The sequence below is a fragment of the Salmo trutta genome, chromosome 37, assembly GCF_901001165.1.
Source record: "Salmo trutta chromosome 37, fSalTru1.1, whole genome shotgun sequence".
NCBI classification, from domain to species: Eukaryota; Metazoa; Chordata; class Actinopteri; order Salmoniformes; family Salmonidae; genus Salmo; species Salmo trutta.
Window position 1 is genome coordinate 30,144,041 of NC_042993.1, and position 27,924 is coordinate 30,171,964.

General features: G+C 42.8%; 2 protein-coding genes across 5 annotated transcripts in view; both read right to left on the reverse strand.

Moving 5' to 3' along the window:
* Nucleotides 1–482: 482 nt before the first annotated feature.
* LOC115177312 (myelin basic protein) lies at nt 483–16,938 on the reverse strand. 4 transcript variants are annotated; one of them, XM_029737966.1, is made up of 7 exons: nt 16,646–16,938; nt 4,967–5,059; nt 4,598–4,624; nt 4,279–4,308; nt 2,917–2,991; nt 2,693–2,711; nt 483–581 (listed from the first exon to the last, which is right to left on the reverse strand). In XM_029737966.1, the coding sequence occupies exons 1-6, from the start codon at nt 16,757–16,759 to the stop codon at nt 2,709–2,711; spliced, it is 342 nt and encodes a 113-aa protein (XP_029593826.1). In that variant the 5' UTR covers nt 16,760–16,938; the 3' UTR covers nt 483–581; nt 2,693–2,708. The 4 variants fall into 4 exon arrangements, with proteins under 4 accessions (XP_029593826.1, XP_029593824.1, XP_029593827.1 ...); XM_029737964.1 differs by lacking the exon at nt 2,693–2,711; XM_029737967.1 differs by lacking the exon at nt 4,279–4,308 and having other exon boundaries at nt 16,646–16,912.
* Nucleotides 16,659–27,924, reverse strand: part of LOC115177311 (myelin basic protein) — a 45,821-nt gene continuing 34,555 nt past the window's right edge. The window contains exon 4 of the mRNA XM_029737963.1: nt 16,659–17,170. Within this exon, the coding sequence (XP_029593823.1) occupies nt 16,872–17,170 (299 nt within the window). The 3' untranslated portion in view covers nt 16,659–16,871. The remainder of the gene's footprint in view (nt 17,171–27,924) is intronic.

A 27,924-nucleotide genomic window follows, 5' to 3' on the forward strand; every position in this document is an offset into this window, starting at 1 on the left:
AGACAGACAGACAGAGAAATAGAAATGAAGACACAGGTACTGTAGAGCTACGACGGGGGTCCTTTAGGCTGTAAAAGGGGGTCCGGATGACTTCAGCAACAGTTCACATCCAAGATGGTTGCACAGGAGAGGTGGGGGGGAGGAGCAGAGGCGGGGTGGGAGGGAGGAGCAGGGGAGGGGAGGAGCAGGGGCGGGGAGGGGAGGAGCAGGGGCGGGGCGGGGGGGAGGGGAGGAGCAGATGCGGGGTGGGGGGGAGGAGCGGGGGGAGGGGAGGAGCAGGGGCAGGGTGGGAGGGAGGAGCAGGGGTGGGGGGGAGGGGAGGAGCAGGGGCGGGGGGGGGCATGGGTGGGGCGGGGGGCACAGATTGTGTCGCTATATCTACCAGCCGGTGGCGGAGGCATTTGAGTTATAAAATGAAAGTGTTAGAAAAGCAGGGAGAGGTGTGTGTGTGTGAGTCGACAAAGATCCGTTCTTTTATCTTCTTTGTTTTCCCCCACTTGTGTCCCTTTTCTTGACGTCTGCCTTTGTGCTCTTGAAAGGGGACCTCATTTTTTGGGTAGAGACCCAGTCCGGCTTGCGCCCTGCAAGAGACGAAACATAATCAGGAAATGGACAGTTTTTGTCATTCGCTAACCATGCTCACTAAAGGGACCTGCTAATTAGGACACAAATGTCCAGCTGTATATTGATGTACAGTCTATGTGGCCTTGGGCATCGTGTACTATTGTTTTGTTAGAATAGGTGGGTGAGTTCTAGGCCTAGAGTATGATCGTAATTGTTTATTTTGTGAATTCTCGGCTATGCCCTAAAAAGAAACATCTCCCAGTTCTAATTTGCATGTTGTTGCCAAAACTGATCAATGATGTGTTGTACTGTGTTCACCAAGCTCAATCCCTAAGAATAGATTGTGCATTTTCTCGTGGGGATATAAAAGTAGGAGAAAGAGGGAAGGATTGGAACGGAACAAAGAGTAAACAAATGAGACAATTCTTTAGGGAGAACTAATGGAATGAATATAATCCATAACATACAAAGCCTTTAAATCTCCTGAAACATAAGGAGATCAGAGGAAAACGGGCCAAGCTCTGAGCCATTCTTACAGCAATTTGAGTTTAAAATCATTATCGATTCGAAAAACAAACTAATTAGAATGCGGTAACAGAACGGGAGAATGGAAAACAAATGAAAAGAAAACGTGAAATAAAAGTCCGTCCCCAGATAACGATTAAACAAAACGGTAATGAGAAGCGCTAGAGATGGTGGCTTTAGCTTAACGCCAATTAGGCAGAGAGATTGCGGGGAAACAAGCTATCAGCAAGAGAAGAATGCTGTACTATTTACCCACACGTTTGTAAATTTGATCGTCTTCATCTTTTAGTTTCATAATGCCACATAGTCCAGCTAGCAAAGACACCTATGTAGGGAGCATGTGTTTATATACAGACTCTCTAAACATGTTTAAAAGTAGGCCCCTGTATGGTATGAGGGAGATGACTGTGCTTGGTTGCCTTGCTAATCACTGTGAGTGCACTGACTGTACCTACGGGAACATAAGCTCCCAGTGCCTATTCTGCCTAATTAAATAACTGTATCTGAAGCTTGGGCCAGACTGGATAATTAAAGCTGCCAGAGACCTCCAGAGCATGTCCTAGAGATTAGCATTCACCATGCCATGGATGACGCAAGGAGAGACAAACAACAGCCTCTCAGAATGCAGGAGCTCTCCGAGTCACTACTCAGAGGAGAAAGTGAGTCTACGGGCAGAGTGAGAGGTGAGGAAAGATAAGCGGAGAGCGTAAGAGAAGGAGAGAGACAGACAGGGTTGGAGACCAAAAGAGAGAGGTAGAGAAAGATACAGTAGAGACTGTAGTAAAAAAATATCTATAAATGGTATACTCTCTGTTCAAACACCCCAGTCATCTGTTTGCGATGAACACACCGGGGTATTATGCTGCTCCTCTAAAAGTCATTAAGTATTCACTCAAGTGTATATAAGCGTGTCTGCCTTACCTTTATGCGTGGCCTACTGTGTCGGAGAAAGACCTCCTTGAATAAGTCTGTCTGTGTAGTAATACATCCCGGTATCATATATAGTGTGCTTGGTACACACATGCAGGAACCAGATGGTCAATCTAATTAAAAGCGCAATGTCCTAGCTGTAGAAAGAATGAAAGGCACTGCTTCCATAACAGCTTGGCTTACCTGACGGTGCGTTTGCAGCCGCGTAAGCCATCGGCAAAGTGAGCAAAGCTACCACACGCCACAATTGTAATTGCTAAGCATGTCCCATTGCAGTTAGCACAGGGCTTAGAACAGCCATTAAGAGTAAGCAAAACTACTATCCCTAAAGCTGGTTTCGAAGCCCTTTATTTCACAGCCAGGTGTAGGCCCACAGGTGCAAGATCACTGCCTGCAAGTAAGCTGCCAATTATGTTAGGTGCTGCATGTCCATATCAAGCCAAAAATAGCGTTACCTTTGACATCAAACTGCACTCTTTAATGCATGAAGCCTGTAGCATCAGCCAGACACTGTAATTATCACTGTCTAGAGGCTGTCTCGGGGTGCAGTTAGTTATTCTGCTGGTGGTATGATAGGCAATGGAAGGTGTCACCTTAGCCTGTCAACGTTGAATAAATTCCTAGCAAGTAAGAGTACATGTATATTGCCGCCCATGACTCATTAGCTACTCACTGAATGGTGGGTATCGTCACTGAGGTGAAAGAAGAAGAGAGAGACAGAAGGGAGGAATAAAAGAGAAAGAAAGATCCCATCTGTTTAATCAAGTGCACATTCGGGAATAGGTTTCAATAACATACAAAGGGAATTATATCATTGGATATTCCCTTTTTATGTTAATGTCAAAGACAGATCAGAGTGTTTTTGTCCCGTTAAAAATGGGTTTTGTTTCCGTTTACCATTTTGAAGATCTTGGACAGGGTTCCGCTGTCTCCTGCACCGGCCTTCTTCGCCTTAGCGGATCCTGTTGACTTCTGGAAGAGAGCAGGGGTGAGGTAAGACACCGGGAGACGTTGTTGTCGTCGTCACCTAGCATGGTGGCCCAGTCAGTGTGTGCTTTTGCCAGCTCATCTCTGTGTTTGTTCATCTAAATGATTTACTAATGGCTAAAAAAGCAGCATCATGCGTACATATCTGACGCGGGTATTGCATGGTTTAGTACAAAACAATGTTGCATGATAATATCATGTTGCATGAAAACAATAGAAGCGATAGCGTCGTCCCCAGGCTCAACTGAAAGCGGGGTTATAGTAGAGATGGCTATCTAGTCAGTGACTCTTATCACAGAGTGACATTTTACATACAGTATTGAACCAGCCTAGATCAAAAAGTGGCGCATTCGTGGTGGCAATCTGAGTCAAAGTGGAAGCGCTTCACTTAAGCACTTTCTAAATCAAACATTTGAAATTCAATCTCAGCAACAGCTGAGCTGTGGCTGCTCCGACTCTCACAGGGGGGATTTAGACTGGGGAACCGTTCACGCAAAACTCCAATAAACATGCATGAGGATGAATGAAATGTTGGGGAGGAACACTTCAAAGTGTTATTTAAAGACCTCAGAGAAGTGCTTTAAAGGTCTCATCCCTTATCGCTATGTTATTATACCCCCCACACAATGTTAGCTGTTATGTGTGACTCATAACATCCACAACACACACACACACACACACCACACCCTCATACACACCAGTGGAGGCTTCTGAGGGGAGGACGGCTCATAATAACGGCTGTAAGGGAGTCAACGGAATGGCATCGAGCACATGGTTTCAATGTACAATTCCAGTGAATCCATTCCAGGCATTACTTTGAGCCGTCATCCCCTCAGCAGCCACCACTGACACATACACACAGAGAGACATACAGAGACACAAACGCATGTGCACACACACACACACACACACGTGCATGCACGCTCGCACAAGGGCCAACAGGGGCCAAGAGAAGAGGACGAGACTTCAAATTCAGCAGGGCGAATAAGAAAAAGCAGGATTAAGTTGCTGGTTATCATACCGAAAGGGAAAAAAACGACTTCAACAAATAAAGAACTGGATATTCAATTGAGCCGGAGGCGGAGAGCTTGCCAAACAAAACCTCTCAAAACATGATTTAATAAAATAGAAAAACTGATGCGGGCGTTATGCATGTATGCTTGGATTACAACAAGCTCTCAAGTCTCAAAATGGCTACAGAATATACTGTTTTAAAGAACGGCCGGGTGTTTTTCTCTTCGTTTTCTTTAGCTGTAGCGTTTAGCCACGTACCTGGCCTAGTTTCGCAGCCATTGCCGTCCACTGGACAAGGACACGTAAGAGACAGAGACAGGGAATAGACAGGGGTGAGACACAGGGGTGAGGGGAGGAAAGGCAGTGCAGCAAAGAAGAGATGAGTCCACATCCAGGGTAGAGCATAGCAGAGTAAGGCAGACGCTCGCGTCACCAGAGAGAGCACAGACTCAGTGACATACGTTCAGTGACATCACATGTTAACAAAGCCAAATACACAATCCCATCCAAAGACTAAAACAACCTTCAACTCCTTAATTGGACAATATTGACAAAGAGTAAGGTAAATGGGGCTCACCCTAGACTTAGGAGGGGCAGGGGACACCTGAGGGGAGAGAGTGACACAGACCTTTAGAAATACAATAGATGAGGGTATTTCTCATTACATTTTAGTCCTTTAGCAGACACTCTTATCCAGAGCGACTTACAGGATCCATGAGGGTTAAGTGCCTTGCTCAAGGGCACATCACCAGATTTTTCACCTAGTTGGCTCAGGGATTCGAACCAGTGACCTTTCGGTTACTGGCCTAAAGTTATTTCTACTGCTAGGCTACCTGCTCTTAACCGCTAGGCTACCTGCTCTTAACTGATAGACTACCTGCCACCCTCATATCAACAAGTCAAACATCAACAGTAGTAGGCAAACTATGCAAATGGGGTGACTCACGATCGTTCTGAAGAGGCGCACAACAGCGTTCTCCCCACCCTTAGGGGCTGCCTTGGCAGGTCTGACAGGAGAGGACAGGCCACGGAAAGAACCCTGGAGGAAATGGAGGGAGGGATGGAAGAAGGAACAGAGGGAGGGATGGAAGAAGGAACGGAGGGAGGGAGGGATGGAAGAAGGAACGGAGGGAGGAAGGGATGGAAGAAGGAACAGAGGGAGGGATGGAAGAAGGAAAGGAGGGAGGGATGGAAGAAGGAACGGAGGGAGGGAGGGATGGAAGAAGGAACAGAGGGAGGGATGGAAGAAGGAAAGGAGGGAGGGATGGAAGAAGGAACGGAGGGAGGGATGGAAGAAGGAAAGGAGGGAGGGATGGAAGAAGGAACGGAGGGAGGGATGGAAGAAGGAACGGAGGGAGGGAGGGATGGAAGAAGGAACGGAGGGAGAGATGGAAGAAGGAACGGAGGGAGGGATGGATGGAAGAAGGAACGGAGGGAGGGATGGAAGAACATTATAAAGGCACAGCGGGAATACATATAGCCCAACACAACCTAACAATAAAGTGTGCTCCCTGAACCAGACCAGGCTCTACTCTGGCTCCACTCTCCAGCTCCTGAAAGGTGTTACCATTGGAAACAGCTGGTGGCATATTGCCAAACACCAGGGATGCTGGAGCACATTTTCTGGGGCTGTAGAACGGCTTCTTCTTCAACTGGATGGACTACCTGGGGAGCTCTTACATCACAGAGGACCTGCGATAAGCTCTCTGAGTCATTCACAGCAGACTCACGTAGGCGTACACAGATAACGCCCATCCAAAACTCATTCAAACTGAAAATAAGTGATTAAAAACTAACTGGATGAAGGAATTATAAATAAATGAATAAAGTCAGTAAGAAAAAGTTTTGGGTCTTTTGCAAAAGTGTGGTAAATATTAACACTAAATGCTGTTGAAGGGGAAGTTAAGTAGAGATCAATACAATTAAGTTGTACTTCAGACAGATACATCTTCAGAGGATTGGATAGGGATGAATGCAAAATTAGCTCTATGTCTCATTCTCTTGAACTTGAATAAATAGCACCCCCCCCCCTTTTTCTCACAATAGGCTTCAACGTGTACTATCCAGACGCACACAACTGGGACCTTAATTAAAATGGTGTGATTCTGAAAAGATTCATTGTCATTTTCTCAATAATAACCCTGATTATTCCCGGTGGGCTATTTAGGGATATGTTTGTGAATAACATCCTTTGATATAGCGAAACCCATTTCTTCCTAATGAGTGCCTCTGTGGTATTTTGTGGAGTGAGAGCAAGGGGACCTTTACGCCCCCATTAATGTCAGTAAGTGAAGAGACTGGAGAGGCTGAGGCTCTCACTGAATCCCTGTGATTATCCCTATGAGAGAACTTTACCAAAACGAGAGGGCAAACTTTCACCCCTGTACATCATTCACAATATAATACTCTCATTAGGGCTTCCAATTGAATCTCATTCACTGTCTTTTCTGCCCATATATGGATGGATGGTTGAATGGATGGATGGATGGATGCAGCCCATGCAGACAATGACCTCTGGAAGGAAACACAGTGTTATAGAAAATGTGTTTGTTCTTTTGAGCATTATCCTCTCCAATAAATAGGTATCTAACCCGGAGGACCAGAGGTCCTTTAGAATCTATCAAACTAAGAGGCGCATTCTATTGGAAAGTGGATGATAATATCCAACACATTTATGAATGCAGATGACGCTCAGTAGACTAGCCAGGTAGCATGGTTGTTGGTTGGTCAGTTCGTTCCCTACGAGCAAAAGATGTCGAAAACAAGTGGAAAAAAGTTATTTTCAACCAGAAAGTGCTCGCTGGGTTTGTGCTGGAGCTGGTACAGGTGAATTAATTTCACCGCTTGTGGTTGTTGTGAAGAACTGATCTGTCTCACAGCTGCAACTGGATGACTCAACGGTTCTTCTTTCTGCGTCCCAGCAGCTCTGTCACCAAGATGGAGACAACGGGGGTGCGCACCAAATGGCACCCTATTCCCTATATAGTGCACTACTTTTGACCAGGGCCCATCAAAAGTAGTGTAATAAATAGGGAATAGGGTGTCATTTGGGATGCAGGCCTAGGGGTTCATTACTGATTGCCATTGCAGAACCCTGTCCATAGTTTATTAGGAATGACATCAAAGTTAGGTACTGCACACATCAGAAGTTCCAGTTATGTTCCCACTAAATACAGTTCCAGAGATTGAGCAGCCTGAGAGAAAGAGTTAGGAAGAGAAAGTCAGAAAGTGGAGGGAGAGAAGTAGAGCGAGAGAGACATTGAAAGACAGGGGTAAGACAGGCAAGGCGTTAGTAAAAGAGGAATAGATGTGAAGAGAGAGAGGTTGCTCAGTGGTGATTTCAGTGTTGCCTCGGGTTTGTCTGTACCTTCAAACCCATGCTTTGTCTTCAGATAATGTAACTAGACCAACAATTATACAGTTTTGTATGTTGCATCATGTTGGCAGCTTGAGAAAACCTTCTACATTTTTGTAAAGTATTGTTCTGTGGGATTTTTATGACTCTAGGAGTCACAGGAGGTTGGTGGCACTTTAATTGGGGAGGACGGGCTCGTGGTAATGACTGGAGTGGAATCCGTGGAATGGTATCAAATACATCAAACACATGGTTTCCAGGTGTTTGATGCCATTCCATTTGCTCTGTTCCGGCCATTATGATGAGCCGTCCTCCCCTCAGCAGCCTCCTGTGCCAGGAGTAAAAGGTTATTCAAAATGCATCAGTGATTCAGGCAATAGTTCTGAAAATAATTTTTGTTGTTGATAAAACTTTTTTTTACACCTACTTTACCTTATATTACATTGAGTAATCCTAAATTCTGAATTTAGAATCCGTTTTGATTTATTTGTAAAGAAGGATCACAATATTCGGTTATGAACTTCACATGTCCTTTACGGAAACATGTTGCATTGAACGTTGTGAGTATAGTATAGTATTTTCCAACACGAGAAGAGTGTTCAAAGGACAACGCAATTCTGACGCAAGGAGGGTTCTTTCAGGATAGATCAGAGCGGGGGATTAATGCGAATGGAGGGAGGGAGGGAATGTTCTCCTCTCTCTGTTTGATGTTTGAAGAGTATGAGAGGTAAGTGTGTGTTCCTGGCATGAAGCGCATTGTTATTCGGCCACAATTCAGACTTCACAAAGTAGCTGTGCTCATTACACAGCGGAAAAGAAAAACAATAAAATTGCATCACACTGCCATCCAACTTTCAGAAAGCGGCAAACATCCTGTTTCATCCTCAACGTACACGATTGTATTTACATAACAATGGATGTCCATTTATCATTTCTAAACTCAGCGAGCTGCTCTCATGGCAGCCCAGCTGTCGTAGAGAGATTTCGGTGACACTTCACTATCCAATTAACACGTCAGTGTTGTTTCACCTCTGACATAGAGGCTGTACATAGAGGTCAGTACAGTCGTAATGCAAAATGTCACCTCGATCATGACAACAGTCACAAGTTAGAACTGCAGTCACGAATGGATTTGACACCAGATTACACCGTCATGTTAATGTCATAGCGAACCAAAAGTTTCCTGCAGTGAAGAACAAGGTCACCTAGACCCAGGTAGAGAGAGTATTCAGGACACATAGGACACCTCCTCCCTGAGGATTTAATTACTGTCAAACCTCTCTCCTCGGAGGTGCTGGAGGTCAAACCTGGACGCCGACTCCTTCAGAAATGGATCACGGTCAATCATTTATTCTGGAATAAATGAATTGTAATAATGTATTATTTACTAAGGAGCAGGAGGATATGTGGGCCACATAGTTATCACTACATCCTATCCTATTGAGACAGTGTGTAAGTTATTGTGGACACACACAAATCACAAACTGCCCACTGTCAAATAAACAGATCTTACCCATGCACCATACATTAAAATGATGTACAGTTGAAGTCGGAAGTTTACATACACTTAGGTTGGAGTCATTAAAACTCCTTTTTCAACCTCTCCACACATTTCTTGTTAACAACTATAGTTTTGGAAAGTCGGTTAGGACATATACTTTGTGCATGACACAAGTCATTTTTACAACAATTGTTTACAGGCAGATTCTTTCACTGTATCACAATTCCAGTGGGTCAGAAGTTTACATACACTAAGTTGACTGTGCCTTTAAACAGCTTGGAAAATTCCAGAAAATAATGTCATGGCTTTAGAAGCTTCTGATAGGCTAATTGATATCATTTGAGTCAATTGGAGGTGTACCTGTGGATGTATTTTAAGGCCTACCTCCAAACTCAGTGCCTCTTTGCTTGACATCATGGGAAAATCAAAAGAAATTAGTCAGACCTCCACAAGTCTGGTTCATCCTTGGGAGCAATTTCCAAATGCCTGAAGGTACCATGTTCATCTGTACAAACAATAGTACGCAAGTATAAACACCATGGGACCACGCAGCCGTCGTACCGCTCAGGAAGGAGATGTGTTCTGTCTCCTAGAGATGAATGTACTTTGATGCGAAAAGTGCAAATCAATCCCAGAACAACAGCAAAGTATCTCGTGAAGATGCTGGAGGAAACAGGTACAAAAGTCCTATATCGACATAACCTGAAAGGCCGCTCAGCAAGGAAGAAGCCACTGCTCCATAAAAAAAAGCCAGACTACGGTTTGCAACTGCACGTGGGGACAAAGATAGTACTTTTTGGAGAAATGCCTTCTTGTCTGATGAAACGAAAAATAGAACTGTTTGGCCATAATGACCATTCTTATGTTTGGTGGGAAAAGGGGGAGGCTTGCAACCTGAACAACACCATCCCGATCGTGAAGCACGGGGGTGGCAGCATCATGTTGTGGGTGTGCTTTGCTGCAGGAGGGACTGGTGCACTTCACAAAATAGATGGCATCATGAGGATGGAAAATTATGTGTATACAGTATATTGAAGCAACATCTCAAGACATCAGTCAGGAAGTTAAAGCTTGGTCGCAAATGGGTCTTCCAAATGGACAATGACCCCAAATATACTTATAAAGTTGTGTCAAAATGGCTTAAGGACAACAAAGGTATTGGAGTGGCCATCACAAAGCCCTGACCTCAATCCTATAGACAATTTGTGGGCAGAGCTGAAAAAACGTGTGTGAGCAAGGAGGCCTACAAACCTGACTCAGTTACACCAGTTCTGTCAGGTGGAATGGGCCAAAATTCACCCAAATTATTGTGGGAAGCTTGTGGAAGGCTACCCGAAACGTTTGACCCAAGTTACAATTTGAAGTCAATGCTACCAAATACTAATTGAGTGTATGTAAATTTCTGACCCACTGGGAATGTGATGAAAGAAATAAAAGCTGAAATAAATCACTCTCTACACTATTATTCTGACATTTGACATCCTTAAAATAAAGTGGTGATGCTAACACCTAAGACAGGGAATTTTTACGAGGATTAAATGTCAGGAATTGTGAAAAACTGAGTTTAAATGTATTTGGCTAAGGTGTATGTAACCTCCGACTTCAACTGTATATATAGTGCATGCTCCTCAATCCAGCACAGCTTTACATTTGACTTTGTTTTGATTGATCACAAAGAACAATGTCCATCAGTGTCATAACTGACAACTTGGCGATTGATCAATAAGACTGACCGGCTGCAGATCCACTAGCCACTGACTGACTCCTTTGAAGTGAAATCTACTGTAACAGTTCGTAGTCTCAGGAGGACAGACTTTTTGAAGTACTTCTACTGCCAGATGACCTCTTCAGTTGTCTCTTTGCTGCAACTTCTCCAACTATTTAAGAGAAGCTAGCAGGAATTAGACAACTACCTCAGGGGGTTGACAGTTTACAACAAAGTGTCATATTAGAAAGCAGTGGAGCTCTAGGTCATTCCCTAACACTGACAACAATAACAAGACAAAGTTGGGGACTACAATCTAGTAAACCATAATTGAACTGTTTTTTTACCATCCAATTCCAGGGTACTGGACCGGACATCTAGTGAGACCTAGCTCTTGACATTTCACAGGGCTTGTCTTACAGTGCCAGGTGAAAGTAGGGTAATAGTAGGAATGCTCTGCACTCCTCAGCCCTTTGCTAACCTGAATACAAAATGAAAACAAGAACACTGTTGTTTTATCCTGATTTACTGTATCTTGATAAGCTTTCCAAGATGTTAAATTAAAAAGCAATTCAAAAAAATACTTTCAATTAAAAAAGCATAAAATACAAATGTGACTGAAATATAATTTTCAGTTGAAAAAAAGCCATAAGGCAGACAGTACTAAGATGCATTACCAAAAGAAAGAATTCAGCATATTAACCTGGTCCCAGATCTGTTAATGCTGTCTTGCCAAATCCTATGGTCATTGTCATGCCAAACATGATTAACTTCTCACTGTGCCCATCAATGACAGCATGATCAGATATGGAGATTGAGGTGAGGCCAGACTGTTTGGCATGACAACAATTATAGGAGTTGGCTAAGAAAGCACAAACAGATCTGGTACCAGGTATCAGTCAATGTCGGTGTACCTTCTAGTTCTTTCATCCAAGGAACAAGACATTAGCCCACATTTTACATGGCCTTAAGCTACTTAATAAAAGCTGAGCTAAGAGTAAGCCTCATATTTCCATTAAGTCTACACCACACTTCTCCCAGCTTCGTCTAGACAAGTATGCTCTTACTGCAGAGCGTGGGCTTATCCACTTAAGTGAAAAGACAAAACAAATGGGAATAGTTTGACGATGTACATTCCATTCCCTCTTCAACTAGGCCAGCTTCTCCATTGGCTACTCCTAGCATTGACCACCTCACCCCAGCATGAGAGGTTACTTCTCAAGCTAGACTGGATCGAAACTGAATTGTCAGAAGGACATTCACCGTAAGTGTTGCATCAGAGGAGGGTTATTAAAAGTGTCATGACTGTCCTTTGAGGATCAGAATGGGCAGATCAGACTGGTGGGGGGTGACAGAAACCAGGCCTCTCTCTCTCTCCCACAGAGATGAGAGGGGGAGCTGCTGGATGGTCACCTTCACACCCTGCTGCAAATCTCTGGAGGTGGGAACTTTCTCTCTCTACCCTTTAGTATTGGGATTGGAATGTCTTTTGTCTAGAGAGACATTTACAAGCCAAAAACTCTAACATTCAAACATCCCTCTCCATATGTGTAACAAGCTGTCATATCTCGTCAGTCTACTAGGGACTTTTGTCTCATGTAAGTGTGTATTCTGTGTTATTATTTAGTTAGTTAGTAAATAAATTATTAAACCAATTTGTGTAGTACTGAATAATCAGCAACGGTTGGGGTTCTTGCGGATCCAAGAAGTTCACGACTGTTCAGAATGAGAACTGATGAGGTAATGATTAATAAGTGACTGTTATGGATATATAACTTATATATATCTTCTAGAGTTTAATTCGGGAGACGGTAACTCGTTAAACAACTTCTTCCGTGGTGCCCCAAATTCCTAATGAGGTAGTTGTTACATGATTATTTTAAATCTGGTAACAATTAAACATAGTTAGGGGATTGAATAAATAACAGTCATCAGATTAATGAAATTCACATCACAACAAAAGTGGCATTACATAATAAAAACAACAACAATACAAAAGCATAACAAAACACTACTCAGGGTGGGTGTTGTTAAGAGAGTTTAATCAAGCCATTTATCCAAAAGCTCAGAACAGGATCAGGTTAGGAACAGATGTTGGTCATTACAATTCACAGGAAATACAAACAAAATTACAAGCATCAGTTGGATATCTCAAAGCATTACAAAAGGGATCAACGAATAGGATCCATGGATCCACCCTGGGATCAAACAGACTCCCACACACACAAACACAGTTCCTGACAGGGTAAAGGAAGACCTGGGTTCAAATACTATTTGAACTCCTTAAAATACTTAAAAGCCCACCTGAAGCATTTGAAATGATTTGAAATAGTATTTGATCCAGGTCTGGGTAAAAGACACCAGTGAACCTGAGCGGTGCTCCATCTAGCTGGCGGGAGGAGTTCAGCTCTTGGAAGCTTTTGGCCAAGACTCTGGGGTTGAGTTAGCTCAGGTATCAGTCTGCTTCTGCTATCATGCCACTCCTTGTCAAAAAATGTTTGTGTGACATGTTTGGCACAAACAGACTGGTACTCAGGCCAGGGATGAGTGCAAAAAATGTTGGGTTCTGAATCATAAACTGTTGTTGTACTGTACTTTTAACATTCTTCAGGGTATCAGGTCCTAGTTCTGACAAAGTTACCCAATAGACCACATATTTAAATTGATTTATTTTGCTGTCATGGAGTTCAGTTTCATGGTGACTGCACATAGACTAATTTGATGGATAAATGAGTGTCTAAGGTCTTCCCCTTTTTGAATAACACGGATTACCAATCAGCTTAGACAGGTAACAAATTGGCTTTAGTTCCTGAGGTTAAACCAGTTTTTTCTTCGTTTTTGGTGATATCTTTCTAATTTCTTAAAATAAATATGACATCACCATGCAGATTCCAATGAACTAGTTTCAAACCAGAATCAACTAATGAAAAGACAAAACAAAATACCAGGTGAAACCAAGACAAGAATGTACAACAGAAATAGCTAATTCCAGGTTGTAAAAAGGATCCATGTCTCAACAGTGAACGTTGATATCTGTCAATAACAGTAGCCCTTTCCTGCAGTCACATTACCTAGTGGCCTCATGGGTGAAATGTTATTCAGAAATGAAGCTGCAAATCTGGTGTTTCTATGTTAAACGGTTTTGTTATATTTCAGTCTTCTGTGATGTATATAAAGTGTAATATTGGGATGCAAAGTCAAAATGGAATACATTTCAACTCTATATCTGACACGGTACAGGTGTCTTCTTTTCTTTAAGCCCATAACCATGTGTGTGAGGTGTATACTTTTGTTTCAAAATAGATTTGTTTAAGACTACCAAGAAACATTGACCCTGATTTAGCCCACTGCAGTAAAAGGTTAAAGAAGGATTTTTAAGCCTCGAGACTATTGAGATATGGATTGTAGTATGTGTGCCATTCAGAGGGTGAATGGGCAAGACAAAAGATTGAAGTGCCTTTGAACAGGGTATGGTAGTAGGTGCCAGGCACACTGGTTTGAGTGTGTCAAGAACTGCAATGCTGTTGGGTTTTTCTTGCTCAACAGCTTCCCGTGTGCATCAAGAATAGTCCACCCTCCAAAGGGCGTGTTCCTAATGTTTTGTACACTTAGTGTATATTTCCACACTATGAGGTTGGAATAATACTGTGAAATTGTGAAAATTATGACAATTCCCTTTTAGTGAAAAGAAAAAAGAATTTAAGCCTGTTTTGGTGGGATTACCAGGCAGTCAATTAGTTAATAGACCAATAAGAAAGAGATCCAAACCTCTCTACATATAACAGCTAGTTTTCCCCTCCCCACTCAGACCACTCCCATATAGTCCTAGCTAAATTCTTGCTTGAGAAATAACTCTTTGCTAAGAAGCAATTTGTTTCTTTTGACCATTTTAATTGAAAACAATCACAGTTAGGTACTTGATTGTTACCCAGAAATGATTTGATATTAGATTTTTTTAAATGGCTACATTGGATCTTTAAGATTATTTTTTATTAACCTGTTTATCATTTTTGAAACTTTGATCAGTACAGAAAAAAACCCAATTATGCTCGAGGCAACAGAGTGTTAGTGATCATATATTTGAAATCCAAACACTTATCACACATCTGAAGACAACTCCACTACTCTGATGTAGAAAACACACAATTTCCTGAAAGAACAGAAAGAGGTGACAATGAAATTCAAACAAATAGATCAAATAGATAAAAACAAAAAGCTAATACTGCCTCTTTTTACAATAATTTTGTTCATTCAATTTTGACAGGCAAAACACTGAAATCTTCACTCATGGCAGATATGTTTTAGCAGTACATTTCAATTATGTTTAAAATGTGAAAGACTGATCTACAATGCACGCAACCAAATAATTCCGAAACGAGAAAAAAAAAAAAACTGCAAAAATTACTTTGATCTGGGATTTAATTTAAATATGCAAAAGTCAAAAGATTTTTGTCCTCTCTGAAGTTGTTGTAAGGCTTGGGAGAACACATAAATGTTGAGACTGTTCAGACCACATTCTGCAACCTACTGGATCATCATCTCAAAGTACCATTCTCCTCTCTGAACCAATGAGGAACTCACTCCCCATCCCCAGAGTGAAACAGAGCTAGACAACATAACAGAGTTGGACTTGAACTCTCTCTTCACTGTACCAACTTCAACACATAACTGTTGAAATATACAGTACGTTTTGTTTTAGACTTTCCTCTGCTTCCAAAGGTGACAACTGATACACAGACAGTGCCAAGCGGACTGAACTGTGCACTGCACTGCGTTGCCATATCGATTTATCTACATCCCTTATCTACCAGCTCAAAAGAGAGGCTTTGGGATTTAGCATTAGCACATCACAGAGAGATCGAGAGAGAGCGAGACAAACAAGGCAATGTGGGCTCAACTATTCTCACCGTACCGCAACAGTTATCCACACACACACACACACATCTGAGTCCAGGTGGCGCTTGCTACGCCAGGATAGTGGGTTCAATTCCCGGGACCACCCATACTTGAAATGTATGCACGCATGACTGTAAATCGCTTTGGATGAAAGCGTCCGCTAAATGACATATATTATCTGAACTCCGACTACACAACGCATCATCTTGAATTCTACATAAACCCATATAGGATAAGGATTAGCCGAGATACAGGGGTTTTCCTACTCTATAGTATATTATATTATTTATGTTGGATTATGTACAATATTAATGGGCTAGAGCGGTCTTTGTAAAGAAGGAGTGAGCGAATCCTAGTCGAAGACACTCTCTGCACCCGATGGAGGTCCATGCAAGGCATTTAGGTTATAGTTCCCCACCATGGACGATCCACAGTTAAAATGGCTAACAACTAAAGACTCAGAAATCAGGAAAATTGGTAGCCTAACAATCATAACAGTCTCTCCCAAAATACATCCAAGTAAGGGTGCTGACATATATGACATTTATTCCAATTTCCTCATGAAATCTCCCGAATCATTACTCTCTCTTACAAATACCTGATACACAACTTTAAAATGGCTCCAGTTTTAGATATATTTATGAGTTAAGCATACAGTATATTTGGAATGAAAGCACACACATGTGAATGGATCAATTCAATCATTCACTTGTACTGTACCACAACTATGACCATATAAGTAGCACAGATGCTTTGAAGCTCTAACTGAAATAAAATGTAAAATATACAATTTTAATGACATTTTATTGTGGTACTAACAATCACAAGACAATTATTACAATGACTTTAAGTCAAAGCCTCTTTGCGCTACACCAATCTCAAACCACACCCAAATCAGTTATCCAGTGTCTAAATGTAGCTTTCAATGCCATTCATTCGCAAATAAGCACATTTCAGGAGAATGTCATAAACTTTGGTACATCACAAGAAAAAAGACATCAAATCTAAGCAAATTGAAACAAAAACTTGTGACAAATTCTTGCAGATCACAATCTGCCAAAACCATAATTCAGACATTAGTCCCTCAAATTAAGACTGAACACAAAAATAAACCATAGTACTTTAGAGGTGTATCTTTGAAACAAATCAAACTCTCTCCTTTCCTCACCTTGCTCTTCCTCTTCTTGTCCCCTCCAAAGAAGTTCCCAATTTGATCCATAAGGCCAGGGGCCTTCTTTTTCCTTCCCAGGCTAGACAGTCCAGAGGAGCTTGCAGTTGCCATGTCGGTGGTTAGGGTTGGGTAATGCTGCTAGTATCTCTGTAAGTGGGGTTCGGTCTCTCAGGTAAGAGCGAAGGGGGTATTAAGAGCGAGAAAGGAGGGCAAAGAAACAAACTTAGTCTAGATCCTGATCCTCTGAACCGCACTCTGATCCTGCTCCGCTGTGCTCTTGGATGGTCTGTAGCTCATCCGATTCAGAAGGACGGTCTTTGAAGGTGTTGTCCTCGCGGCCCGGGGCATCTCGGGAGAAGAGGCGGACCAAGTGGGGGCGTGGCACGGCGCTATCGTCAGCATCAGCTGTGCTGGCCTCGTTCCAGGAGCTGCTGGGCCCCTCAGCGCCCGTGGAGTCAGTCACCGCCGCCGCCTTCTCAGAGGGGCAGCCATTGTTCGGGTTCACATCTGCCTCACCCAGGCCTGCGCAGAAACAACAAGGGTTATCTATTGGACTATGGGCCTGCATGGCGCACAAGGGCCCTGCACAATGAGTCCCTTTGACAAGACCCTGCCCTTTCTGCCAGAGAAACTAAACAGAGAAGGGATCCTGAGTGACATACCCTGTAATAGATCTAGAACACAGATCAAATACATAGCTCGGAGATTATTGCACCTGGGAAAACCATACATTGTTAGCAAGGGACATTACCTACGGTACTATCAAAACGGTTTCAGTGTCTCCTCCCTCAGTCCATGCCAAAAGTCCCTTACAGTTATAATACTGTATTAAAGTAACATAGCACACACATATCCTTCCCCAAACCCCCACCACAAGCCCAATAACTCTCTTGGAATGATAATGGCATGCTTTCCACATTCCTGGACAGGAATCATTTCACCAGGTAAGTTGACTGAGAACACATTCTCATTTACAACAATGACCTGGGGAATAGTTACAGGGGAGAGGAAGTGGGATGAATGAGCCAATTGGAGGCTGGGGATGATTAGGTGGCCATGATGGTATGAGGGCCAGATTGGGAATTTAGTCAGTACACCGGGGTTAACATCCCTACTCTTACGATAAGTGTCATGGGATCTTTAGTGACCACAGAGAGTCAGAACACCTGTTTAATGTCGCATCCGAAAGACGGCACCCTACACAGGGAAATGTCCCCAATCACTGCCCTGGGGCATTGGGAAATATATTTTTTTAGACCATAAGGAAAGAGTGCCTCCTACTGGCCCTCAACACCAGATCCAGCAGCATCTGGTCTCCCATCCAGGAACAACCCTGCTTAGCTTCAGAGCCAGGCCAGCAGATGGATGCAGGGTGGTACTCATATCCCTAGGTCAGTCATTTGTCATTGAATGTCCAACGCTGACACGCTAATTCACACGTTTCTCCATTTGTTTTCCACGTGTGCGAATGGACACCATGGCCATCAGTGTGACGCCGAGATATACGGCATTAACTGTAACTTATCCCTTCTGACAGAAGCCACCATGCTAGCTAGCTCCCGGAGCACAGGGCATGCAATGCAGCGCTCCCTGAAGAACAATGTAGACACTATACTGGACGAAATGGTGTAGGAAAAAACAACAGTGGAATCCGCATGCTAATATTTCCTCAACAGTGGTCTATTGTCAGAGCCGCATAGCTATTTATGTGGGACAAGGAGGCCAGTGTCACTAAAATAACTCCTATAAGTATGGACTTTCAACCCGATGCACAGTGACACTTATCTGACTCCTGAGCAACTGCAAGGCAGGCGTTGGTTTGAGCCGGTTTGAGCAGATCATTGGGTTCGAGAAAGACCTCAACAGTAACTCAAAATGGATCAACAAGGCGTTCAGATGGAAGGATATCACAGCATTTAGAATAAAACATAATAAAAAAAATATGCAATTTGGAGAACCAAACCAAACTTCCAGATCTGGATCTACTGACAAATGTTCCGATTCTATGATCAAAGAGACGCGTTACATTCCTGATCAGCCATCTTCCAAAGGGCTATGATGGATCTGAGTACAACTAAAGCACGGACGCTGAGACTGTTAGGGTTGTGTGAATGATGTACATGGAGGTAGAGCCATACTGCTCGAGTCAGCTACAACGACAAATCACAGGCACTTGAACTGGCACACTGAAATGAAATATCTACCATGAAAGCAGGTTTACTGTAGCGGAAGCCATTTACTTACTAAAACAAATTGCTCTTAGATATGATTGTGTAAGGATGAAAGGATGGCTGGTCTCAACCAAAGCTCAAAGCCCATTCGGGAACCAGGGTGCCACCAGGACATCTTTTCTTATTTCTCTAGGAGTCAGTAAGACCTTGATACTTTCCCAGTGAACAAATCACAGAACCAAACATCCCTTGTCACCTCGGTGAAAGGCAACTGTAATTGCGATCCTACACCTCACAACATGGAATATGTGAGACTAGAAGACCAGGAAAGAAAAAAGAAAGATCAGGAAAGAGAGAGAGAGAGAAACAGAGAGAGAAAACGGAGAAAGAGATTCATTGATATAGTATGAAAAGGAAGGAGAGAGAATGAGAGAGAGGATGAGAGAGATATTTCCCCAGTAGATGTGGTTGAGGTTTGTGCTGCTGTGACAATGCTGTAAAGACATTGTGATTTGATGTTATAAAATGATGATGAAAGCAGTGCCTGTGCTCCGGTGCTCCAGCAGATTCCCCAATATGAGCAAACTGTTCAGACTTATTTCCTCCAGGCAGTGGCCCTGTTATGTTCCAGAGTCATCTCACTCCACCACCGCCGTCATCAACTAACTCAGCAAAACAAAACTACTAGCGTTGCTCTGATAAGCCTTTCCACTGCACTTACAATATGGCGACAAGTCACCTTGCATCTTGTGTGCTTGGCAAAGACAACAAAAAAAAACGCTGAATAATCTGCCTAACCCCCTTTCCTTCTCCCTCGCTCTGTGACTCTGGGAAAGGAACTCCATAGATGTGGTTATCTATGTATGTGTCACATGCTTTAGCATTGAAACACCTCTGCAGATTAAAACTCCAACAGACGTACAATTTTATAGTTTTGCATTGCCCATCTACTCTACATGTGCGTACTGTTAGAAAATCATACAGTTATGAATAAAGTTTATAAAGATAAATGGTCATCTTGACATTAGACTGCTTTTAAAAAGGACTAAACACATCTGACTGACTTTGATTTTGAGGTGGAATACCCCTTTAATACTTTGTCTTTGGTTCCCTGACAGCAATACTGCGACAGAGACCTGAACAGGACTCTCGATCTCCATTAGGCTCGGCCACTGTTTCCAGGTGCACTCAGAATATGTCTGCACCGGGCCACCGTCTCCACTTTATCCTAATAACACATATCGTCAGTCATTCAATCAACAGGGCTGAATGTTGATGAAATAGTCTCTCTTACACACTCTCCCTACCAAATAAGTTAAGAGCACTGTTCCCTCCACAGATAACGGAGCTTAATCTAACTCAATGTTCTATTAGGAAATGCTGTGAGTCATGTGCTCAGAGAAGTGTGGCGCACCACGACGACGCCTTTAAAGATTGCGGACGATTACATTTCATTAACGCTCCCTACATTGCTGTGAGACACCGAGTTGGGTCACAAACGTCGGCCCCACTTTATACGTAATATACTGTATATTTTAAGCCCTAATGAAGTGGCACTGGAATGTCGAAGCAGGCCCAAAGCAAAACCCTAAAAATAAACATTTGCTTCATCTTTTGGAAAACAAGACTCAAAAGAGCCTAAAAAAAAGCGAGATGAAAAGTGAGATGCAGTAGCAGAGATAGCGGGGGTGATAAAACACTGGTGCTTGTCAACAACATGAAAGGGAAATGAATGGGCAGGCTGACGCTTAACACTGAGGAGGAGGGGGGTGGGAGGTAGAAAGGTCTTTACAGAGCTGCTCGGGGGTTTCGCAATGAAAACATGCTGTTGCTCACTTTTCTTGATCTATTGCTCTTCCGATGAGAACATTTAATGAGGCTCTCATGGGCAACGTGTCCATCACAGGGCAGGCTGAGGCAGGCACAGGGCCTGGCCGGAGACAGATGATAGGCCTTGGTTGAATGGTTGAAAAGCACACAGCCACTCATCGTGACACAGTACATATTCTCTTGGGAGACGGACCACTTCAAAATCAGGCCTGTTATTGATCTACACTCTTCGGGAAAAAAAAGGTGCTATCTAAAACTAAAAAGGGTTCTTTGGCTGTCTATATACCCTTTAAAAGTCGGAGAAGCCTTTAAAGAATCCCATAAGAGTGTACTTTAAATATGTGCTTATTCACCAAGCCGTGACCGTTCCATAACAAGAAGCTCTGTAGTGCCGAGTGAGAGGAGAAGAAGGAGAAGCGACAACCCACAGTGACAAACAGACAAGAGAGGAGAGGAGAAATGCAGCGAGTGGGCCTTGGCTCTCAAGCTCTCTCCTCACGGCCCCTGTAGTGCAGAGGACGTTTAGCCTTCTGGTGGACCAGCTTCTGGAACAACAACAAGGAGCAAGCTAGGATCCACCCATAGTGGTGGGACCCAGGCACGGGAAGTATTCCTCTAAGAAGCAGCGCAGCTATGTGGCCCTTGACCAGACCTCCCACCCAGGAGTAAATAACTGCCACCACCCACTCTGCCACAGCATTCATCATGGATCCCGGACCTCCACCCACAGGCCCTGGGGAGAATGACCCTCTGTCTTCAGACTCATCAGGCATTCATGGTCAGGCTGTCCTCCGGAGATTTTTCAGCGGTAGATAGAGGAGATGCTACAGATGCTACAGCTAAACCCCTTATTTTTCGCCTCGGTCCTTGAACCCCCAAGCCCCTTGCATGACTTCTGTGACCTTCACTTCCTACAACTGCTCAATCCAAATGGGGAATCATGTGTACGTCAGAAATAACAGCTCAACCAAACCTGTATACGCACTTAGAAAAAAGGAGAACCCATTAAAGAACCCTTTTTGGTTCGAGGTACAACCCTTTCGGGTTCCATGTAGAACCTTTTCCACAGAGGGTTCTACATGGAACCCAAAAGGGTTCTACCTGGAACCAAAAAGGGTTATACTTGGAACCAAAAAGGGTTCTCCTATGGGGACAATGAAAGCGTGTATGGGATATCAGCTTTTACCCAGGACAAAAATCGATGATAAAAATGAGTCAGTGGTAGCGCCAATCTTCATTATTCCAGCATGCACTCAGTGAGGCTGGCACCACTGCCAGCGATGATGGAACCTCAACTCTCCTGTCAACACCGGCCAATACTTTTCGCACTGATCTGTTTACTGGCAAAGAACATCTCACTCAGAGCATTCTCTCTTAGACTCCTTTTCTTTCAGTATTTTACTCCGTCTATTTTACTCTCTTTCTTTCTCCCTGTCTCTCTCCCTCTCTCTCTCTCTCTCTCTCTCTCTCATGGGGTTTCTAGCCCATGATCTCTCCACCCTCAAAGTGTTAGGTAACAACAGCACAGAACAGGACAGAGCTGGACAGAGCAGGCAGATACAGCATCAACAGGTTGCTAATGATCAATCCACAGTGTGTGTGTGTGCGTATGTACAGGGACTTTGCCTTGCCATCTCCTAGACAAGACAGCTGTTAGCTGTGTGGATGTGGATGTGGGCTAACGCAGCCTCCATTTACAGTACGCCCATAGAATACACTAGTTAGTTTCCTCTCCCACCACCATTGTCCTGGATCAATGGTGTCTGTCCATTGACAGAAGTGTCTGTCCAAAATCTAGGAGCGCAAAGCTGTCATCAAGGCAGCTTTAACACTTTTTCCGTTACAACACGATTCCATATGTGTTATTTCATAGTTTTGATGTCTTCACTATTATTCTACAACGCAGAAAATAGTAAAAATAAAGAAAAACCCTGTTCTGAGCAGGTGTGTCCAAACTTTTGACTGATATACAGTTGAAGTCGGATGTTTACATACACCGTAGCCAAATACATTTAAACTCAGTTTGTCACTATTCCTGACATTTAATCCTAGTAAAAAATCCCTGCCTTAGGTCAGTTAGGATCACCACTTTATTTTAAGAATGTGAAATGTCAGAATAATACGAGAGAGAATTATTTATTTCAGCTTTTATATCTTTCATCACATTCCCAGTGGGTCAGACGTTTACATACACTCAATTAGAATTTGGTAGCATTGCCTTTAAATTGTTTAACTTGGGTCAAACGTTTCGGGTAGCCTTCCACAAGCTTCCCACAATAAGTTGGGTGAATTTTGGCCCATTCCTCCTGACAGAGCTGGTGTAACTGAGTCAGGTTTGTAGGCCTCCTTGCTCGCACATGCTTTTTCAGTTCTGCCCACAAATTGTCTATGGGATTGAGATCAGGGCTTTGTGATGGCCTCTCCAATACCTTGACTTTGTTGTCCTTAAGCCATTTTGCCACAACTTTGGAAGTATGCTTGGGGTCATTGTCCATTTGAAAGACCCATTTGCGACCAAGCTTTAACTTCCTGACTGATGTCTTGAGATGTTGCTTCAATATATCCATATAATTTTCCATCCACATGATGCCATCTATTTTGTGAAGTGCACCAGTCCCTCCTGCAGCAAAGCACACCCACAACATGATGCTGCCATCCCCGTGCTTCACGGTTGGGAGGGTGTTCTTTGGCTTGCAAGCCTCCCCCTTTTTCCTCCAAACACAAGAATGGTCATTATGGCCAAACAGTTCTATTTTTGTTTCATCAGACCAGAGGACATTTCTCCAAAAGTACAATCTTTGTCCCCACGTGCAGCTGCAAACCGTAGTCTGGCATTTTATGGCGGGTTTGGAGCAGTGGCTTCTTCCTTGCTGAGGCGGCCTTTCAGGTTATGTTGATATAGGAGTCGTTTTACTGTGGATATAAATACTTTTGTACCCGTTTCCTAAAGCATCTTCACAAGGTCCTTTGCTGTTGTTCTGGGATTGATCTGCACTTTTCGCACCAAAGTACGTTCATCTCTAGGAGACAGAACGCGTCTCCTTCCTGAGTGGTATGACGGCTGCGTGGTCCTATGGTGTTTATACTTGCGTATTATTGTTTGCACAGATGAACGTGGTACCTTCAGGCATTTGGAAATTGCTCCCAAGGATGAACCAGACTTGTGGAGGTCTACAATTTTTTTCCCAGATCTTGCCTGATATCTTTTGATTTTCCCATGATGTCAAGCAAAGAGGCACTGAGTTTGAAGGTAGGCCTTGAAATACATCCACAGGTACACCTCCAATTGACTCAAATGATGTCAATTAGCCTATCAGAAGCTTCTAAAGCCATGACATCATTTTCTGGAATATTCCAAGCTGTTTAAAGGCACAGTCAACTTACTGTATGTAAACTTCTGACCCACTGGAATTGTGATACAGTGAATTAAAATAATCTGTCTGTAAACAATTGTTGGAAAAATTACTTGTGTCACTTATAAAGTAGTCCTAACCGACTTGCCAAAACTATAGTTTGTTAACAAGACATTTGTGGAGTGGTTGAAAAACGAGTTTTAATGACTCCAACCTAAGTATACACTACCGGTCAAAAGTTTTAGAACACTTACTCATTCAAGGGTTTTTCTTTATTTTTTATTATTTTCTACAAAGTGCAGTTACAAAAACCATCAAGTGCTATGATGAAACTGGCTTTCATGAGGACCACCACAGGAAAGGAAGACCCAGAGTTACCTCTGCTGAAAGAGGATACATTTATTAGAGTTACTAACCTCAGAAAGTGCATCCCAAATAAATGCTTCACAGAGTTCAAGTAACAGACACATCTCAACATCAACTGTTCAGAGGAGAATCAGGGCTTCATGGTTGAATTGCTGCAAAGAAACCACTACTAAAGGACACCAATAAGAAGAAGAGACTTTCTTCAGCCAAGAAACACGAGCAATGGACATTAGACCGGTGGAAATTTGTCCTTTGGCCTGGAGTCCAAGGCGCACTTAACCAGCATGGCTACCACAGCATTCTGTAGCGATACGCCATCCCATCTGGTTTGGGCTTAGTGGGACTATCATTTGTTTTTTAACAGGACAATGACCCAAAGCACACCTCCAGGCTGTGTAAGGGCTATTTGACCAAGAAGGAGAGTGATGGAGAGCTGCATCAGATAACCTGGCCTCCACAATCCCTCAACCTAATTGAGATGGTTTGGGATGAGTCGGACCGCAGAGTGAAGGAAAAGCAGCCAACAAGTACTCAGCATATGTGGGAACTCCTTCAAGACTGTTGGAAAAGCATTCCAGGTGAAGCTGGTTGAGACAATGACAAGAGTGTGCAAAGCTGTCATCAAGGCAAAGGGTGGCTATTTGAAGAATCTCAAATATATAATATATTTTGATTTGTTTAACACTTTTTTGGTTACTACACGATCCCATATGTGTTATTTCATAGTTTTGATGTCTTCACTATTATTTTACAATGTAGAATATAGTAAAATAAAGAAAAAACCTTGAATGAGTAGGTGTTCTAAAACTTTTGACCGGTGGTGTATGTAAACTTCCGACTTCAACTGTATATAGTATTTTTTTATACATATTTATAGAAAATATATACTTCCATTCGTTTAAAAAAAATTCAGAACCGGTTACCTTCAGACACATCCCGTGACACTTGTGGGGGTCATAGAGCAAAACAGAGAACACCATCGTCTTCGTTAGAATCTCCCCTTTCCAAGTTGAAGGTCTCATTAGTTTGTGTTCGGACACAACCAAATAGAAGGATTTTGATGGGGATTTTTTTTTAAATATGTACTGTAACTTAGAATAACACACCACTGCAAATCTAGGGGGTTAATTGTATTCATGCATTGATTTCGCTAACAGGTTTTACAGATGGGGGTGTTACCAAGTGAGCGTTTTGCTAAAACATACCTTGGGAATATCTTCTACTGCAACTTGTCCATGCTAATTCACAAAACGGTGCAAAAAAAATAATTCTCTTAAGCTTTTTGTCCATATATCAAATATGGCTTGATATGACTCTTGTTGTAGACAGTCTTTTTTAACTCAACTGGCATTACAAAAAATACATTCCATTGTATGAGCCACATCAGTTTACATCATTTGAATTCATATTCTACACTACCATGGAAATTGTTGCATCACCATACCAGGTAGCCATTACGAATGTACCCATGAATTTACTAGTCAAATTGCAACGAAGCTTCATCACGTTGTTCAATACGCTATCTGACCACTGGCATAATTAACTCATCATCCTGAGTGCTTGTATCAAGTGGAGAGTCAGAAAACACCATAAAAACAGACCATCTATACACATCTATATTTACCATCTGCCCTAGTATCGACAGGACAGCGAAACACCGCTCACTCAATTTCCTGAAGACGCCTTATCTTATCACACAGGTTCACAGAAAGTTCAGAAAGCAAATCGTAAAAAGCTGTGTGACTCGCGCTGGCAAGTTTGTTAGGAAAGAAGCATCAGGAAACTGGGGCATTTACAGCTCTATTTGTATGTAAAACATTTGAATGATCATTTTGGGAATGGGGAAGCAGTGGGCTACACTAGGTCCAAATGCTTTCCCAGAGTGATGCGTGACGGATGTCCAGTCCTTCCTCTACTCTACAATAGCCATCGTCCATCCATCACCAGCTGTTCACACACTCCCTAATTGTCCAGCCAGATGGTCAAGGCAAGTTGACGTGGACCCTGGACCCACTGATTCACTAACTCACACACATACACGCACACACATGCGACAAACACACACACACACACATGCGACAAACACACACACACACACACACGCGACACACACACACACACAATGCATGTAGCCCCATCACAGAATCAATGACTCCACAAGACATTGCCGACCATTCTCAGTTATATTGTACATTTCACTATCGGCCACTCGTTCTCTCTCTGTGGAAGCATTTACGTGGACCCAGGGCCTCCTATACTGCGCCTGTTGACCAGTCCCTCCAGTGAAGCACACGCTTGGTCAGATGGATATCAACCAAGTATGTGTCCAAAATGGCACTCTATTGCCTGATAGGAGTCTCTGGCCAGAAGTAGTGCACCAACTTTATGGGTTAGCAAGTTCACTGTCAAACTGCTTCTCACATTTGCTTTAGCTTTTCTCACACGCACACAGAGAGAGGGAGTGAGAATGAGAGGGAGAGACCAGACAGACCAGACCAGACAGACAGACAGACAGACAGACAGACAGACAGACAGACAGACAGACAGACAGACAGACAGACAGACAGACAGACAGACAGACAGACAGACAGAAGAAAAAGAAAGAAAAAGAAAGAAAGAAAGAGAAAAAAGAGAAAAAAGAAAGAAAGAAAGAAAGAAAGAAAAGAGAAAAAAGAGAAAAAAGAAAGAAAGAAAGAAAGAAAAAAAGAGAAAAAGAAAGAAAGAAAGAAAGAAAAAGAAAAAAAAAGAGAAAAAGAAAGAAAGAAAGAAAGAAAGAAAAGAGAAAAAAGAGAAAAAAGAAAGAAAGAAAGAAAGAAAGAGAAAAAAGAGAAAAAAGAAAGAAAGAAAAGAGGAAAAAAAGGAAGAGAAAATACAGAAAGAAAGACAGAGAGATAAAGACAGAGACGGTGAGAGAATCTGAACAATGGTGTCAAAGCAGAGAACACTGGCCTAGTGATGAATGGTGGCTCTCAACAATCAACCCTTTTGAGTGGCGAGGAGCTCTGCTGTGGCAGTGCCAGGGTCTAGTGCCCGCTGTACCAGCGAGTGGTAGCCCCAGCCACCGAGACAAATGCCTGAGCCATCAGCCTCTTTTATATACGGCCTGACATAAGGCACAGCAAAAAACTGTAGCTAAATAATGGCCAACCCAGCATTTCTATACATGACCCTAAGCATGATGGAATGTTAATTGATTAATTCCCTCAGGAACCGCACCTGTGTGGAAGCACCTGCTTTCAATATACTGTACTTTGTATCCCTCATGTATTCAAGTGTTTCCATTATTTTGTCAGTTACCTATAGATATAAAGAGAGAGCGAGAGAGACAAAACAGAGGAATTCTCTCCCAGTCTGTTGTTAAAGTGCAAGCAATAAACTAATAAAGTACACAGAGCAGGCCCTGTTTTATGTGGCTCAGGTGTCCAACATCCCTCGCAGTCTTGTCTGATAGACAAGGAAACTTTTAACAGGCCCAGAAGAAAATCTAATTCCCCGGCATGTTGTGGTTCACTTTTCATTTTACATCCTGACCCTTGGAGCTTTTCAATGGAGTTAG

What these genes read in the sequence shown, in the direction of transcription:
- LOC115177312 (XM_029737964.1), bottom strand. Translation starts at nt 16,759, where the DNA reads ATGGCAACTGCAAGCTCCTCTGGACTGTCTAGCCTGGGAAGGAAAAAG. An exon ending in ACAAGAAGAGGAAGAGCAAG is followed by an intron (nt 5,060 to 16,645) that starts GTGAGGAAAGGA and finishes CATTTCCTCCAG; the next exon opens with GGTTCTTTCCGTGGCCTGTC. An exon ending in CTGCCCCTCCTAAGTCTAGG is followed by an intron (nt 4,309 to 4,597) that starts GTGAGCCCCATT and finishes GTCCTTGTCCAG; the next exon opens with TGGACGGCAATGGCTGCGAA.